This window comes from Neodiprion pinetum, chromosome 3, assembly GCF_021155775.2.
Source record: "Neodiprion pinetum isolate iyNeoPine1 chromosome 3, iyNeoPine1.2, whole genome shotgun sequence".
Classification (NCBI taxonomy): domain Eukaryota; kingdom Metazoa; phylum Arthropoda; class Insecta; order Hymenoptera; family Diprionidae; genus Neodiprion; species Neodiprion pinetum.
The window spans coordinates 39,939,472-39,957,977 of record NC_060234.1 but is presented as its reverse complement, the minus strand read 5'-3'; the positions used below and the strand labels follow the sequence as shown (position 1 = coordinate 39,957,977).

General features: G+C 42.1%; 2 protein-coding genes and 1 long non-coding RNA gene across 8 annotated transcripts in view; 2 read left to right on the top strand and 1 right to left on the bottom strand.

Moving 5' to 3' along the window:
- The window catches only part of GABA-B-R3 (gamma-aminobutyric acid type B receptor subunit 3), a 103,204-nt gene extending 94,430 nt beyond the window's left edge, over positions 1-8,774 (top strand). For 3 of the 5 annotated variants that reach the window (XM_046616010.2, XM_069134223.1, XM_046616009.2), the window contains 8 exons: positions 312-428; positions 774-935; positions 1,039-1,142; positions 1,967-2,260; positions 2,400-2,644; positions 4,593-4,790; positions 6,454-6,681; positions 6,756-8,774. In XM_046616010.2, coding sequence (XP_046471966.1) covers positions 312-428; positions 774-935; positions 1,039-1,142; positions 1,967-2,260; positions 2,400-2,644; positions 4,593-4,790; positions 6,454-6,681; positions 6,756-7,429 — 2,022 coding nt within the window. In that variant the 3' untranslated portion in view covers positions 7,430-8,774. The other 2 variants (XM_046616011.2, XM_046616012.2) reach the window with 2 other exon arrangements.
- A 1,051-nt stretch (positions 8,775-9,825) lies between these two features.
- Positions 9,826-12,402, top strand: Dbp21E2 (putative ATP-dependent RNA helicase Dbp21E2). Of its 2 annotated transcripts, none has more exons than XM_046616015.2 (7): positions 9,826-10,063; positions 10,179-10,385; positions 10,510-10,818; positions 10,964-11,221; positions 11,317-11,430; positions 11,508-11,905; positions 12,097-12,402. In XM_046616015.2, the coding sequence occupies exons 1-7, from the start codon at positions 9,980-9,982 to the stop codon at positions 12,338-12,340; spliced, it is 1,614 nt and encodes a 537-aa protein (XP_046471971.1). In that variant the 5' UTR covers positions 9,826-9,979; the 3' UTR covers positions 12,341-12,402. The 2 variants fall into 2 exon arrangements, with proteins under 2 accessions (XP_046471971.1, XP_046471969.1); XM_046616013.2 differs by having other exon boundaries at positions 10,507-10,818.
- Positions 11,068-13,334, bottom strand: LOC124214048 (uncharacterized). Its single transcript, XR_006882056.2, has 4 exons — positions 13,112-13,334; positions 11,501-11,933; positions 11,327-11,404; positions 11,068-11,202 (listed from the first exon to the last, which is right to left on the bottom strand). It is a non-coding gene; the product is annotated as an uncharacterized lncRNA (long non-coding RNA).
- Between the last annotated feature and the right edge of the window lie 5,172 nt (positions 13,335-18,506).

The window sequence follows — 18,506 nt, the reverse complement described above, 5'->3', positions numbered from 1 at the left end:
ATTAAGAACCAGGATTTAGTTTTATTCATTTCATTTTCATACTGCGTGATATGACAGTAATTACCTTTCATTGTTTTCTACGTATGCTGCATACATATATTGTCTAATTGGAAAGAAATGAAAATTGGCCAATGAGTTAGATCCTATTGAATATTCTAATCACCAGATGATACTGCGTTTGAAATCGTAACGCACACGGTACGTCATTACACTCGTGTAGGTATAACAAAAAATCGGCAACGGTTGCCGAACAATAATCCAGCTTTCACAAAGAAATATACATACATGTATATCTAGGTGTATTTATCCAGGCCAGGGTCTACCTATTGTCAGCTGGATTTTCGCTCGCTTTTGGCTCGATGTTCACCAAGACTTACAGGGTTCACAGGATATTCACGAGGAGCAGAAGTGGCGTTGTTAAGAATAAGGTAAACCAAGTTAAATCGTATTGTACACACCGGTCGAACCGTTACGGAAATTCGAGAGGATCGACCCTACAAAATTTCACCCTCTTATCCGCTGAATAACAATGTTATTCATAAAGATGTTTTCATCTCCGAAGCAATGAATTCCGCAAATGTGGTTGGAAGACTTAATTATTTCTCCTCAAAGAAGCATCAATTTTGTTCCTGTCCTCCGATCGGGTTATCAATTCTTGCCGACGAGCCTCTCGAGTTTCTTTATACCTTTGTATATGGTAATTATACTCCGTAAAGTTGACCAACTTGTTGCGACCCATCGTGTCTGATGTCGCAAAACACGCGATTTTCCAGCTTTTACAAGACACGCAGCTGATAAGCCTGATCTTCGTTCTGCTGCTGATTGACGGACTGGTCGTTACCTTGTGGGTGACCTTGGATCCGATGCAGCGACACTTGCGAAATCTCACCCTGGACATCAGCTCGCAGGATCGAGGTGTCGTCTATCAGCCCCAGGTAGGAGAGGCAGGACCGCCGAGGCGAAGCAAGCCTTCCGCGCAGGTTTCTCCAAACAATTATCCCTAATGATCACCAATTAACTCCGGGCCATCTTACCCAGGTGGAAGTCTGCCGGTCCCAGCACACCAACGGCTGGCTTGGAGCCCTCTACGCTTACAAGGGACTTCTGCTTGTCGTCGGCGTTTACATGGCATGGGAAACGAGGTCTGTAAATTCAGTATTCCAAACAACCCAGACAATGTGCCTCATGGTTACAGCCGCATACTGACAGAAGTTTTGTAACGAGTTGGACAAACTGATCCTCTCGACGCAAGACGCTTCGCTTTGTTCGGGAAGACAATGAACGGCATGCCGTGCAACCCTTAATTGTCACACATTCTCTGTACACTGTATTTCAATGCCGTTATGGTAGATGATGCACCGGTCTTTATCCTCTCCACTTCTACTCTCACCATCGATGAGAAGACTCGTAAGAATACTCGGGGTCAATTGTTTCTCGCTGCTTTCTCTGTTCAACACCATTTCTTATTCATGACGTGTCGAAAACGGACCCTTTGTAAACGATTCTCGAAGCTCAATTGCCGAAGATGTGTTCTTCGCTTCAAAGAATACGTAATGCTGCTTTTCGAAGTTACAACATTTTTTTTAGACAATATTTAGACAGCTAGAAACGATTGATCCAATATAAACCGTGAGGAAAAAATGTTGTGAATTCGTTTGGGACGTTGTAATAACAGTCCGTTCCATCGGTATTGGTATGCATAGATTTTGTAAATTGTAGAGAAGGTATCCACAATGAAGGGTGCAGCTTAGCCGTTGAGAAACATTGACGGAACTCTCCACTGGAACTCGATTGCAACCAGCGAAATTCAGTAACAATTGAAGAATCACTTCAAGAACTGACCAAAATACGTGTGAAGTATCAGCGAAACTGATCTTCTTTCGAAAACGATCAACTTCGATACTCTGTCAGAATGGTGCGGCAACGAATCGCAAGTATTTCAACAGCTTTCGAACGAACTTTTCAGACACGTGAAAATTCCTGCACTGAACGACTCTCAGTACATCGGGATGAGCGTTTATTCTGTGGTTATTACCTCCGTGATCGTAGTGGTTTTGGCCAATCTGATGTCCGACCGAGCAACCCTGGCCTTTGTCACGATCACGGCTTTAATTCTGGCCTCAACGACTTCAACCCTGGCGCTCCTCTTTCTGCCTCAATTGGCGAACATATTAGCCGGAGAAAGAGCGGATCCGGTCGTGCAGAGCTTGGGACTGAAGATCGAGTGTAACACAAGGCGATTCGTCACGGACGACAGAAGGTGCGATTTCATCCCTGTATGAACGTCCCGCAGTCGAAGGCGGGAATGGAAGTTCAAGGGTTGATTTACATTTCCTCTAAGGAATAAAATCCAACCACCCAGCGAGTCTGAGAAATAAGTACGCGCTATTTTTCCACAGAGAGCTGCAGTATCGAGTCGAGGTACAAAACCGAGTGTATCGCAAAGAGATGGCTCAACTGGAACTGGAGCTTGCGAGATTGGAAAAGCAGCTCGGCGAGGAACCTCCGGGTCCCTCCCAGGCTTCTTCAAACGCTTCGATCCCTCAGAGAAACCCGAGCATAGGGGGCGGACTTCCCCTTCTCCTCCTGAGTGTTCTGCCGCCCGTAATTCCGCGGGCAAGTTGGCCTTCAGCCGACCCGTCCGGTAAGAGATTCACGCGTCGTTCGTGGTTACGTACTTGAAAAAGGTCCGTCATATGTGCCTACCAAGGACGAAAACGGGGCGCCACTTTCTCGCATCCCCTTCGTTTGAAGTTGCATTTTCATTTTCCTTGGATTCGAATCGTTTAGCCGTTCCGAGTGAACGAGTGCCTAACGCGCGCTTGTACGATAAAAGCACAGTCACTATTCCATGCGATACTCAAAGCTTGAAAAGGTTTAAGTGAACCGGACAAGATTTCGTCGTTCCTTTCATAAATTTCCGCCTCAACGACACGTTCTATAAATTTTGGTGTCAGCGGTAGGATGTCCTTTTCCCTCCGTGCAGTATTCGCAGGTTTGAGAAAAGTGCAGAACCGATACAAGCATTCTCGTAGCATTGATGTGACGAAATATTGAACGAAGAATTTTCTCTTATCTCCGACTGCGAATTTCCATGCGAAACGTTACACTTTCACAAAATATTTGGACATTGTGTCAACGATCTATTTGTCCAGGTTTATATTCCTACGGGACTGAAAGCCCGTGGATATTTCCCCAGAGTTTGTCAAATTGGTAGGAATAGCCAGGGATATACGGGAAAATGAAAAAGAACACCCTCATACGTAATTGCAGCGATGTTCAAGCCTGAAATTTTATTCAAACGTACCTTTGCGAACGCGTATATATGACGGACCCTCTCAAAGCCTCTATCGTGATAATAATTATATTCTCCCTGTCGTTTCCACCGTTCAGGTACCTCTAAAAGGTGAACATTTTCGTATTACTGCATGTGTTTGTGCATATTATTTATTTATAGTTTGTTATCAATATCGTTCTCGTTTTCTACCACCTATAGAAACGAATAAATAACGTATGAATAGTCTCGTCAGTCACCCACCTCCGTTGCCGTTAGTATATAAATTTCGAGAACTTTTCACCCTGTTCTCTACCTCTCATTCACTATTTCTCTCTTCTTCTCGCTATCTTTCTCGAATCCACCTCTCTTTGTATCAAGACAGATAACCCGTGTACATATATTAATCTGAAGAGAAATACATACCTATGTAGTAGGGTGGTTTGTTTTTTAACTTTTCTTTTCTTACTCACCCTTCGAAAAGTTAGTTTCTAGCCGCAAACGAAGCCTCCTGAAACCGGAACTCGGTAGCAAAATTCTAAAAGATGACTCATTCGGCTTGATTTTTTCAAACACTCTAACGCAAATATCTCGAAAACTATACAAGTTGAGAAGTTCTTTTTTCTTTCGTTTTGTATATAATAAAATTTTCTATAAAAAAGGTCAGGACTTTTACACACCTAAATGCTCATCTTATATTCGACACGAACGTTTAAAGTTGAGTGGATTGAATGAATGAATGAAGAAGCTTATTATGCTTAAGCAAGATGAACTTTTAGGTGAATAGTGGTTGGCACCACTTTTGAAGAAAATTTGTTTATCTACCAAATGAAACCAATTACAGCTTCCCAACTTGTATACTTTTTGAGTCATTTCGGTTGGATTCTTTGCAAAACTCGAAACCGGATGAGTCATCTTTTAGAATTTTGCTATCGAGTTTCGGTTTCGCGAGGCTTTGCTTCAGGCTAAAATCTAACTTTTCCAAAGGTACGTGAGAAAGAAAAGAAAAGAAAACTAAACAAAAACCACCCTGATATGCATACTCGTAGCTCTGTATAGTTTCCGTTTGAGATGTAAATAGCCAGAATCGTAAAATTCTCCGAGAATCAATGATCCGCGTGTATAATAGAGTCAATGCACGCCTCCGAGCCGACCCATAGACGATGATACCGTTTGCACCAGGCAAGATTCGCCTGTCTCACGACCATCAGTCGTTGTCGAATAACCGTGCCCCGTCCTCCAATTCTCACCACTCGTCGAGAAGTGAGTCCTCTCCCAAAAAACGCGACATTGTACCCGTCCTCCTCCGTGAACGTAGGCATGCGCCGCGGAACCGTAGCCTTTAGCAGTCAGCCGGATCTCGAGGACGGCCCTCGGAGGAGTCTCGCCGACATCTACAAGCTCCATCAGCGCAGAGAAACGGAAGGACCAAACCGGCTGGGCGTCTTCAACAGACTCTTCAGCCTCTTCGGCAGTCGACCCAACAGCCGAAAAACATCCACCGCCTCCTTCACCGGTAAGAAACTATTTGGGAACGACTCCTTAACATGTTCCCATCCCAAACCATGGTCCGGACATTGACTCGATACCCCAATTCAAACGACTCGACAGGACTTGAAATGACTCAAATCGCTTTCACAGTGGTTTCATCTCAAGTGTTCGTTCCCACGTCAAGTATGGTAAGCCCTGAACTAGGTCAGCGATGTCGATTCCGAAATGCCAATAGGAAATGCAACAGGAACTTGCATGTTTGGCTTACGTGCATACGACACATGACCTTTCAAACGTCGCCACGAAGTAGCTGTATGGGTATAAATTTCACGCTTACCAATCAGCGGCTCTTTAGATGCTTCACATTTCTGCAATATTGCCGAGTGATTCTTGTTTACAAACCGACGGAGTCGACGGAGACAAAGAGACTGCATACGTACGTGAAATGGGACAGAGTTTATGTGCGGTGAGCCTAGTCAGGACTCCCGAGTCGCTGCAAACTTCCAGCCATTATACATATGGAGTGGTAAGCCGGGAGAATATGAGCATTATGTCGGAAATATTGGTAAGGAGAAGGATTTAGATGAGGATTTTCTTTGTTTTATGCATGGCTAAAGGTCGGCAGTAGCTCAGTTTCTGCACTATGAAAGCCTGCCGTCCCCTGAGACCGACGCTTTTGCGGTGCAAGACTCCGTTTCTTTTTCGCTATCAGTTATACAGTCGATGCATTTTACTCTTATTAGTGATTGAGAAGTATTGATTAAAAAGATAATACGCAGGGCTCGATCCTTTGCTTATTTGGAATAATTGTACATGACATGTTTTACGTTTTTTTTTTATATATATATTTTTTTTACAGTTACTCTTCTCATATTATTCTCTCTCGTATGACATAGATATTATTGCGCGCATAACTACTTCGTTGCAGTTTCACTCGAGTTAAATTTCTGGACTCATTACAAGGGTATTAGACAGCTTCAAGAACCGGTTTAACCCGGTATAATATCAGAGTTTTCGACGATTACATTAACTATCCTCGTATATACCCGGGTTACCCAGCATATTTATTTAATAGGAGGCTATAAGACTTCGCATGCATAACACTTAGGCAAACGATTATGAACACGACCTAAAGTAAGTTGTTACCGGTACCCTGCAGGTTTAACTATTGCAACTGGGTATTTAGGTACAATATACAAACTGTCTCGGTGCACGAGCTGCGTCTTATTTAAACCATCGCGAACGGACCTTGGCCGTACATTTGACAAAATTTCGGTGATTTGTAGTCCATGATGATCGCAGATTGTTGTTTTCGTATTTGAGGCTAAAATCGGGAATTCAAAAACAGCGAATACGAGAACACGCGCGATTTTCGCTGGAGTTACCAACACTCGTTACGTATCGGATGTAAGACTGTGAAATATTGAACTATGAATCCAGAACAACTATAATTGCAACGATTGCAAACTTTCGAAACGGTGAAATCCAAACCATTCAGCACTCCGCCGTTTTGAGCGTCGCGATAATTTCAAGATGAGGTTCGTAATTAGTCAGCCCCAAGCATCCAAAGCAACGATTTAACCTCCCATAAAACCCACCCTATATAACTGTAAGCCCACGAGCTTACCGAAAAGGGTTAAATTGCTCGAGAAGGTGATTACCTAACGACAGTTATTAACGCGATTCAGGGGTTGCCTCGGCGTTGCGTGTCCACATGGGGTACATCGCTGGTTTGGTTCCGGGTACGAAGGCCGCGTCAACTTGTCAGGTGGACACCCAAGGAACTCGACCACCGCATCCTCGGTGCGGTTCCGGTCCTATAATCAGCATAACCAGCGAGGAAGACCGAAGATTGAGCCTGGGCCTCCAGCGGAAGGAGTGCAGCGAGCCAAGGGTGAACTTCACGCTTCCGCCACGTAAGTGCATCGTCGGATTTGCCGCGAAGAGGCGAGAGGCGGCAGACGCACTGACCAAAGCTCAAATTCCGCAGATTCCAGCGCGAGCCAGTCGTCTTCGCGGGAAAAAATCCGAGGCTCCCCTCGGTTCCCGCATCGCATTGTCCCGGCCAATAGCCTCGGCACCATTTCCACCCTTAGCCCTGACCAACCGCAACGATGGCGGTCCATGGAAGTCGCGGCCACCAGCCCTAAGCCGACCCAGATTCCACGGGGTGTTTCGCTCAGTCCAAACTGCGACGTCTGGGCGACGTCCGAGGTCGGGATCCCCCTCAGCGAGCTGGCGAACAGTGCGAGAGGGAGAAAACCACCGGAAACCCTGCCGTTGACCATCCCAGCTGTCTCTGACGTAAGTCCAAACAGCTGGCTGGGCAGCGACTTGAGGATGCTCTTCGGCGAGCAATCACCGGGAGACTGCCACCGGAACGATGATGTAAGTCCGGAAATTGAGGGGTCCGGTATCAGGCCAGAATCGGGTCTGACCGTACCCTTGATCGTGTCCAGTGACCCGGTCAGTGACTCGAATTCCGAATCTCCTATCGGTGGAAACGGTTCCGGGTTTCTCTCACTCCACTCCACCCCGGATCATCACAGCCCTAAAGTAATCGCGAAAGCTTTACAGGAGGTCGTTCTTCATCATCCCGGATCCTCCGAGGTCGAAGGTCAACGGCGGGTGGCCGAGACAAACGGTAACGAGGGATCCACCTAGATCCTAATCTGTGTGTTCCTTATAGTCGTGTGCCAATTAGGTCCCGCAGAAATATATGTATCTAACGAGTAATTAATGAGTGGAGGAAACGGTTGGTGTACACCTGTATGAGTGGCGTTCGTCGAGACATCCTGTTCCCGCAGAACCTCGGACGGCGGGAACTTTTTATCTAGGTGAATATGGGAAAGGTGAGATAACGGTGTCTAATGGCACGGAAAAATAAAGCTAGACGCATGTTAGACGGTGTGTTGAGTTTACGGAAGTGTAGAAAGGACAACGGTAAAATAGATAAATTCTTGCACCTTGCGGTAGATTTGTTTCGACTATTTATATGAACAATAGAAGATGCGAATGCAATTTATTAATCGATTCCTTCGCTATCCGGAAGCGACTTGCAGCAGAGTCATTTTCACGGTTTATATCCTTGGGGTCACTGAACATGAACCTGATATAAAAATTTCTGCGTTCAACGCATAGTAGAATCAATTTACCGAAAGAATATTAAATCGTTTTTGAAGTGACCAAGCTGTCGTGTATATTAGTTATATGGTGAACTTGCAAGCAAAGCAAAAAATCGAAATTTCTCTGCTACAACCTCGTTGCCCTGGAATAGTTTGTCATAGATACCTACAATAGTTTTGTATTCGTCGTATTATCAATTGTTCCTTGACTAAAATATCCATATGTAATAAATCCTTCCTTTAAAAATACACAGCGTGGTTGAAGAAACGGGAAAGATTGCCGTTTTGGGCATAATATTTTGGGGGCCAATGTACAAACAGTTGCATCTGTTCGAAATCCGACTGTAAGCCGTTTACTGTCAATCATAATAATCTTGTATCTAGTCGTCGCCTGGGGATTGTAGGATATGCAGCTGCATGTGGGATCATCGGGCTCAGTAAATCGAGCGTGTAATATTTGGTGAAATAATTCTGCGGGCCCAGAGCCAAAGTGTTCAGAGCTCCCTCTCTAGTACCTGCATTGGCGTGATATCACGTGGTCCCTCTGTATACATATACATATACGTATGTTACATCTACATATTAGGTAAGGGTAAATGAAATTTATTGACCAGTATGACGATGGAGGATGACGATGAAACGTATACATATTTTCGTGCTCCTGTTATGTATTATACCAGATACGCGAGCGGTGGCATCCCCTCGTTTTGTATATCCGGAGATCATGTAAACTGCAATTACTTATTTCGTACTAATACATAAGTGTCTCGATGTGTCAATCAATGATCAATCTTTAAATAATAAGCAATAATCAGCATTGTCTGTGCAATAATCGTAAGAAAAGATAGCATATACGATAAATATAAATATATATATATATTGTACATCGATTATTTTTCCTCCCCTTGTATTTCCTTATATATTTTTCTATTTATTGTTTTCCCTTTACGACGAAGAAAGGTTGTCGAAAAAATTGTTGGCTAACTAATCTCATATTAATATACTCGCGTGTAATACTACAGCATTGCTCGTATTAATACGACTGCACGGTGTTCTCATGCTCTTACATGTATAATCAGTGGCATGTACAGATATATTTTTGAAATCCTATATTATTTGTTGTAATAAGTTATTTTATATGTATAATTGTACATCAGCCACATTAATGTACGATAAATATACGTATATACATTATTACATGAATTAAATTAATCCAATCAAGTTTGAACTGCCCTTTATTGACAACATTTTCATAATTATTTGAACAGTGAAAATGTAATAATTGTATAAACTTGTCATTCGGTGGCCGTGGATCCATGTGAGCAATTGTTACTAAATCGGTCTTTACCCAAAAATACAACATAATAAGTAAATACATAGACCAATAATGACCTAGTTATCGCTTTGTATACGTGATAAATTGAAATTACAAAAAAATGTCGATATTCAACTCAATTTCAAACATTCGTGCGTAATTGAAATCAAGCGTGTTTTGTCCTATGAAGATATCATATTCGTCTATTTGCCAATAATTGCAAGAAGACTCGATGTACCGATAACAATATTTCACTAGGTACAATTATTTAATGATTCATATTCATTTCTGAAAGCGATTTTGTATTTAAAAAAAAGACTTGTCTGAAAAATAAAATTATTTCAAGCGAATTGCTCGTGCAAACAAAATGTGAAGATACCACTTTAGTCAACGGTTACCATTAGACGGTCTTGTCCGAGTGTCGTTTAGCGGTCGACGTATATTTTTTACCGACGGAGCACAGTCGTAGCACCTATCGTAGCTCGATCACGTTTCTCAGATTTCGAACGTGACTTTTCTAGTCATGGAATATAGGTATGTATGATGTAACGCCTTTTGTAACATCAGACAGTGCTGCTACCAATCGTCCAATTCAAGAGTCACATGTCGACTTTGGTCGGACTTCAGAGGTTTCAGAGTTAGTTGAAAGATGGTACGGAGATTTCGTGCACATCGAGAATCGAATGTCTACATTGGTTAAAAAAATAGGTTATATGATGAAATGACGAAGAAATGCAACACATTGAAAAGAATCTAACTTAACCAGGACTTGAAATGTTCTGTTTACTTCACAACTCATGCCGCGGGTCGCTGAATCACACGATAAATTCGTTCACTTCTATCCTCAGAAAACATGCGGTAAGTCAAACCTAACCTAATCTAACCTGTTCTATTATCACATCAATAAATCTTATTCTACACGGGGCCTCCGAGCGGTCATTATCTATCCGTAAATGTTCATGAATCGTTTCAGAGTCCGGCGGTCGCGCTGGAAATTCCATTTTCAGAAAAAATCCAACCAAAGCGACGACCACCTATAGTAATAAAGTGTAAGAACGAATCTCTCAATTATACTGCCGGTCGAACTTACGAGAAATTTAAACCAATACCACTGGCATCCAAGGGATGGCGCCATAACAAATCCGTTGGTGACTATTTTGTCGTTTATCCAGATTATGTTGTACGTACATACAACAGCGATGAATATCCTTTGTAAAAAATGCAAAGTAATTAAATGAAAAAACAGACGTCTTGCGTATTATTCAAAAATGTATACCAATGCATTAATTATGTTTCCAAAGCAGCCTGAGCCCGCACTTGACAATACGGAGTTAGCGTCGTTTGAGGAGTTGGGCTTGAACAAACAGCTGATCGAGAATCTAAGAACAAATTATATCGATAATCCCTCGGAAATTCAGAATAAGGCCATCCCTATTTTGCTGTCCAGAAAGAATTGCGTCATAGCTGCAGAAACAGGATGTGGCAAAACACTGGCCTACCTGCTTCCTATGCTCCAACAAATAACCCATTGGAAAAAGCTGGCAATTCGCAGCGTGAACGAGCCATTAGGAGTGATCATAGTACCGTCAAGAGACTTAGCGCAACAGATCGGGGTTTGTTGACTTTCAAGAGATTTATCTATTTCATTCTCTTCAAATTTCATATTCATACGACAAGTTATTGGCTGAGAAGCATGTGTTTAATAGCTGAAATACAAATTTGACAAAACTGCACTGATTCAGTTGTTAACTCTTGCAGATAGTTGCAAAGAAAATGTCTGCCGATACGGATATCAAGATACAGGTATTAATCGGTGGACACACGAAAAAGAAAATGCTTAATCCTGTAGTGGATGAAGTCGATCTGTTGATCGGATCTCTTGGAATTATTAGTAAATTCACAACTACATGTATACAGAAGACCTCATCCATACGGCACATGGTACTCGACGAGGCTGACACCTTGCTCGATGATAGCTTCACGGAAAAACTTCGTCACTATTTGAAGAAAATCACTGTAAGTCACACCATGTATAATCTTCAGTTCAATCGAAATGGCATGCCCTTTTCACATCTATTAATTATGTAACTCAGAACACTTGACATTTACAGTTCGACTCACCTGGTATGGGAACTTCAAGTGAATTACCAAGTACCGCCCAATTGACCCTGGTGTCAGCAACGATGCCGACAGAGATACCTGCGACATTGGAGGCAATCGTTGACGTGAGAATATCGTCTGATCTGTTTTTTACTATCAAAACTCATGGGAAAAATTTTAAATAAGACCACTTGCTTTACAGACCAATTCCCTTGTTCGTCTGACGACGGATAAACTGCACCGGATTTTACCCCAAGTACGGCAAAAGTTCATTAGAGTTAGCCACTCGTCTCGTTCAGGCGAAGTGTTGAAAATTGCTAAAAAAAATTCGGAGAAGAAACGTCAAACACTGATTTTTTGCAACACCGTAAAGTCTTGCGAATGGTTATACCTGTTCTTGAGCGAAATGAGTGTGAACTGCTCCTACACTCACGGCACCTTACCAGCGAGAGTACGGTTAGATAGATTTGCTGAATTTCAAAGGGGTCACACCACTGTTCTCGTTACGACTGATGCTTGTTCCAGGGGACTTGACACCACGACGGTTAAGCACGTCGTTAATTTCGACTTTCCCCTTCACACGGCCGATTACATTCACAGGTGAGCGTTAATTGAACGATGAGAAATTCTATAAATAAAATTTCGAGTTTTCGAAATGACTTGAAAGTAGAAAATTTGTAATTTAATGTTTTAAGGGTCATCGGTTTATTCGCTGCTGGTCGATCTGACAAAAACGCCGATTCTACCTATGAAACATTGATTCTCGTTGTACTTTTGTTTTCGTTTCACAGGTGCGGAAGAACCGGGAGATTGGGTGGCGAGGTGGATTGTCAGGTAACGAATTTCATCTCTGGTGACCGAGACGTCGAATTGGCTCAAAAAATCGAAATGTCAATAAGGAAGGGTAAACTACTGCCGAAAGTTGACGGTAACATAACAAAAATTGTAAAAGATAATATTGAAAGAAATATTGCAAAGGTCAAAGAATTGCTGAACGCAAACATGCGTCCCCGGTATTCGGAAATGGAAGAATAATTCGAATTCACATGTTTCATTTAATCATTGTTTAAATAAAATAAATAGAAATATTATGATCATTCGAAAGCATCGCTATATTATCCGTATTATATTAGATTTGGCAACGCATAATGTGCGTGAATCTCCGTAAAATAAGACTCACTTTTACCGCACTCGTACAATTTTCTTTTGGTTTGGTCCGACGATTAAACACATTCTTATCTTATACAAAATCTCGCATAGACAGCGAGATCGAAAATGTTGAGAGAAAAAACCGCGATCCTCTCTGTTAGTACTTGCTTATATCCACAAACATTCGCATTGTCGAGCAGAAGATGAATAAGAAGAAGAAGAAGAAGAAGTTTCATTTCACAACGGAAGAGCGAAAGCAGACCGAGCAACCAACGTGTGTAATTACGATACTACGTTGCTACAACTTTCTATACGGACTCGCAACAATGGGAATGATTTGCTTCTCCTATCTCCGCAATCGCTACACTCTTTAAATTTTCACGAAATCTAACTTATACACGATTACGAAACGACGAACCAACACTAGAGATTTTCGTCATAGTCGGCCGAAAACGGGATTTTACGCTGGTGCCCGGATCTTTCAATCCCGTCTTACGCGTACTTAAAACGAAAAATATTGTTCGCATCACGGGCATAACACTTTACGCCCTTGATACGAAAACAGCTTATTCATACACCTCACGAATAAAATAAGCACTAAGTTTCATTCGGAAATGAAAAAATCAAGGCAGCGATAGACGGATTTCAACAATTTACCAGCTTAGTTCAGTGACTTCCGGCTTGACTGCAAGCTATAAGCTCATTCGTTTCTGCAAGATCGCGACGTTGAAGCCATTCTAGTGCGTCGTTGATGTGATTATCTCGCTAGCAAAAAGCCTTCGAACGTTTATCTCTATGCTGGTATAATCGTCCAGTGAGTCGAATCAATTCCTGTCACCTCAACGCGAAAAATGCAATTTAAGAATAAACACAGCGTAGATTTCCACGTACGTTACTGTGAGCCCAGCCACTGACCAATCAGATCGTAAAAGAATCCGTAAGAAATGTATGATCGATGTACGGATACTGTACGTAATGATTGCGCAACGGGTACTAGAAGGCGGCATAATTTGCAAGATGGAGATATCTCGACAGGCGGCATTTATACGACCTACCGCATTAACTGCAGCGTATATGTTTACCTACCAATATTAACACCTGCGCGTGATCAACGGCGATATATAATATGAAAAACGCGAGTAAAAGCCGTGCAGTTCGCGTTACACCGCTTTAAAAAGGAAGAATCTGCAATACAACTGCGGCGCTGTCTCGCGATTCCATTTCTCCAATTCCACGCTCGCTGCATCGCTGTTACGCAAGTGGGTAACACCAGTGCGATATCAAAGCGCAACCAGCTACTCCCGGCAGCCCCACCAGATCTTTCGTAATAACGTATCCTTCAGCTGCCAATTAGTCCCACGTGTACACGTGTAGATACACGTTCATGTCCGCATAACCGATGCGGAAGCCATTTCAGTGATTAGTCAGTCGCTGAAGTATAACTCGGTCAAATTCGAAGTTCCACATCTGCAGAAAAATACGGGACTTGCTCACTTAAGAACGACCAAAAATAATCAATTTTCGATAAAATCGGTCGTTTTTCCCCGATTAATCGAGTAGAATCGATTATTTTTACTCAAAATCGGTTTTTGTTTTTTACTCACGTCAACGACACAGTACAATATCGATTCGTGTGATTAAAATATCGATCAGTATCATCGTCTTACTGAGTACCTATTTGATACGGTAAATTTATACGTGAAACTGAAAAATATTTTTAATGAAACTATAAATCGTAAGAAAACTTTTCCGCTATTAAGATTACATACTGAAATTTACCAAACCTTACTTTTAAATTCACCGTTTCAAAATAATATGAAACAATCCATTAATTGATTCATTTTTGCCAATTCAATCGAGTCGTGTTCGATTAATCGATGCATCGATTATTTTTAGCTTAGTGGTCATCGTTATTACACACCCTTCCTTCGTTAAAACAAGCTTCGCATCCATACGGTGATTACCGCTGTCGTTGGTACCGATTATCAATGAGTCCTTACGTATAATCGGATCGCTCTATCAGAGGCGGTAAATCACCTAATTCATTCATGAGCGTGTCATCGGCTACCGCTTATCTGAGCAGTTTCATCAACCTAGGTGTTATACACTAAAATTCGACCTAATATACCTGAAATCGCTTTTTGATCTGTTACACTTGTCAGATATTTCACTTTTTTCCGTACTATAAATTGAAATGAAATGTATCCAGTTTATCGTTGTGGCAGATCAACCCTACCAACACCAATTCCGTAAACACACCGGTTCCTCTCCGTGTCAAGTATGAATAGGTGCACTGCAGATGTTCGTGAACCAGTACAAACCACACAGCAAATCATGCTCATTGTCAGATTGAGCAGATCCGTTAGGCGCCCGTTGCGGTTTGTTTACAGTCCGTGATGTAGCTTCTTCGTTCGAATGGGCTGATTATACTGCTCGAGAATCGCAGACCCGGAAGCAAACTGCAGTGCATTGCAGTCCCGTTCTCCCGACATAGAACTGAAAAAAATTCGAAGCCAGCAATACCTCGTTCGCCGTACACTGCACCAAATTCGACCAAGTCGAGTATGAAATGGTTGAGAAAAAAAAACACTTCAGGAACTATCAACAAACGGTGAACATCCTGCGGATTTAAACAGCTTTAATCCCGACCGGAGGATGTCGCCTGTATTTTTCTCCCGCGACTTCCTCGTTGATCACCCATGATCGGGCTTCCTTTGTCGGGACGAAAGTTTTATCGCAACGAATTCATGAACTCACATACATCAGCCGGGTTTCACACCGGATTCCGGAGGAAGCTTCCACCCACATGCATCTCCCTATCTGATCGCCCCTCGTGCCCTGTGTCCTATGTCCGGTATGTCCGGCACGGACACACCCACGCTTTTGCACCCACGCAAATGAATACTCGCACACACTACCGAATTCCCCTCGTACAAATACTGACCCCCAGCTATGAACGGCCGTCTAGACGCGCTGTCTACTCTCTCTCTCTCTCTCTCTCTCTCTCTCTCTCTCTCTCTCTCTCTCTCTCTGGCTATTACCTCGTAATCTGCATACGGTATGAACGTGCATCATTGCGAAGGGGAACCCGCACTTTTACGTCAATTAAACTATGGAAATCCCGAACATGAATCGTTACTGTTATACCTTTGTTGGACGTCGCAGTTCGCTCGTTTCGGTATTAGTTTTGGGTAGATCGTTGAAACAAACTGAAGAACGTCCCTGTTCGACATCAGGCATTATTGGGTTACGCAAATTTTTTCACGGAAGTTATTCTCTCTGAAGGTACTATTCTTGATGTAGGAAAGAAGATAAGAATCATTGCTTTCGCTACGCTTTTGTACGATGAAATTAAGGCCAGAGACTGATGCTGCGACGTTTTCACTTTGTGAATTACGGAAATTAGTGTCGAAATACCCTGACGTGAATAGTTCAGTGGTTACTGTCCGGTAAGTACAGGAATTCTAGTATACGAGCATCTGGCAATTTCCGTCTTGATTCCAGTAATTTGAACCGCGCGACCGCGACGTCATTCCTCCATTTTAGTTCTCAGATGCATACTGAATCGGATGATCTTCCAGACATGCTCAGTTTCAAGTGCAAGCAGGAAAACCGGATGATACACAAGAACGTGAAGCAAAGGCTCGAAGCTGCCATTGGAGGATGCTTGTCTCTGGGACATGATTATTATTACATCGAGGCATGAAAGTATACGTGTATGCGGAACGTAATAAGTGACCGTGAATTGGTATGAAATGTGGTACCGTTCTAACGTTCTGATGATATAATTGTCTAATTAACAGAACTAGGGCCGTGACACGAGAGACGTGTAGGATAAAGTGACGGTCGAGTGACGGATTCGGTCGAAACATCGTAAGAGAGATGCGGGAGCATGCAGGGCGAACTCTATGAGACCACATAAGAGCAGCCTGATCTTATCTTGGCGTTGCCACACGCGTCGCTTATGCAGTAACGCCAATGACACCAAAAAACTTGAGCGCAGCTGCACGCCCTCTGCATTTATGAAGAGTTTCAAAATTTACGTCGCATGCCTTACTTGGAGCCAACTAATTGAGAGGGCATTAAATTCGTCATGGGACCAGCTGGTCTCTGTGCGCAATAGGGGATACTCACAAATTATGACATTCGGGATTGTTACCAGTCTGCAAAACTAAATGCGAAACCGGCGCATCGTTTCTATATTTCGTTTCCGAGCAAACAAGATCTCCATGTTTTTGTGGAGTAACAAATTGAACTGAACTATTCCAACGAAACATTCTTTTAAATCCACAAAAGTAATTACGGAACGATATCACCTTTGGTTATTAAGACCGCGATGCTTATCAAAATTGGAATGTCGAGTACACAGTGTTTAGTATGGTCATTTGACGAGTGTGGCTTGTACTGTATAATTGTAGTTTTTACGCCCTGTGGGTAATAAAATTAACTTGATGCATGCATACATGTAGATAACATTGAGATGAGTGACCGTTGATGTAGTAATGACTCTATCTGCCACTAAAATCGTTCAACCTTCGGTAAAGTGACGATGCAGTTAACCAAAGGACATTCCTGCAGACCTTTTAATAACAATTTAGACTTTTGACAAGTTCTGGAGATAGGTATCAAAGCCAACAGAATGTTAACATTAAATTTAGGTCTTTAAATTGTACAAGTGGTTTATCGATCAGGATATTATGAAAGGGATAGAACGTACGGAGAATTATTAATATACGTTACATGAAACGTTCTGAAGATGCCGATATTCTATTATAACACAATATTGTAGTTTGCCAAATAAATGACATTTTTGCATTTTTGTAATCATTACCACACAACATCCTCCCTTATGCAATACGCATAATATTGTAAGTATTCAAGGCTTTTTCAGGGATTACGCTAGAATTTCGGGTTTAAAATTGAAGCACGTAACTAGCGTGAAGATAATTTAACGTGCAATTTGAGATTGTCCCAGACAGATTACGATTTAAAATTACCTATACGTATACCGGGGGTTCTTTCTTGGTCCGTGGAATGGCTCGTCGCAAAATTGGATTTTAATGCGACTCGTAAAACAGTACAAGGATCATCAGCACGACTCCTTACTTGCATCGTCGTTTAAAAAATGAAGAAATCCAGAATGAAGAAAAAGACAATGCTCGTTCTGTAATTAAACAAGGCAGGTGCGGAACCTGTCTATGAGTCTGAACTGTAAAAGGATGCCGTGTGGTTCTCGCGGGAATTGCTTTTGATAAGGCTGCCGCGTGGCTCTCAAATATTTAAGCAAGAATCAGGGGAAACGTGCAGGCAAGGGTTGTACAGCCGTAAAAAGTAAAAAAAAAAAAGAAAATTTCACATACTGGATACATATAATATTATAAGTGCCATGTGACTCTCTTCTACGGTGAGATAAGGCCTGTTTGCGCAACCTGATATACCGATACTCACACTATGGACGTTCGCTACGACCGACTAAAAAGGACCTAAACAGTTCACGTGAAGTGGGCTTAACTCGTACGATACGGCACAGGAAATTGCTGCTCGTGTATTATATAGCGCGTACCTATCCAGATCTCGGAAATTTTTATTTCACGAAGGTATATAAGATAAGTACTCGTCGCATTCGGCGAACAAGTCAAGTGTAGAGGATTTTAAAATTTGCTTAAATGATTCGGTATGTATCAGCGGTTTTATTCGGCCGAAAACTTCCTGCGTAACGCGTCGAATATTTCGCGTATACGTCATTATATCACGTAGTAGGTGTGCTAAATTCTCACGCCTCGTGATTACGCATCAGCAACGGTACAAGGTATTTCATTAGATCTCACTCGTCTGCACGGTTATAAAATTTCATGTGCGGAATAAACTTATAAATCACATTATTTTGCTTTTCAACTATTTTTTATTTTGCAGTGACGTACAGAATTATAATCGAAAAAAGATTGTAAATAAGTTCAGGATTGTGTGTAATGCGTGTAACAAATAATACCGATGTAGGTATTTTTAACCGACTGTTGTGATACGACGATTTCTTTGAAAAAGATCAGTTCAC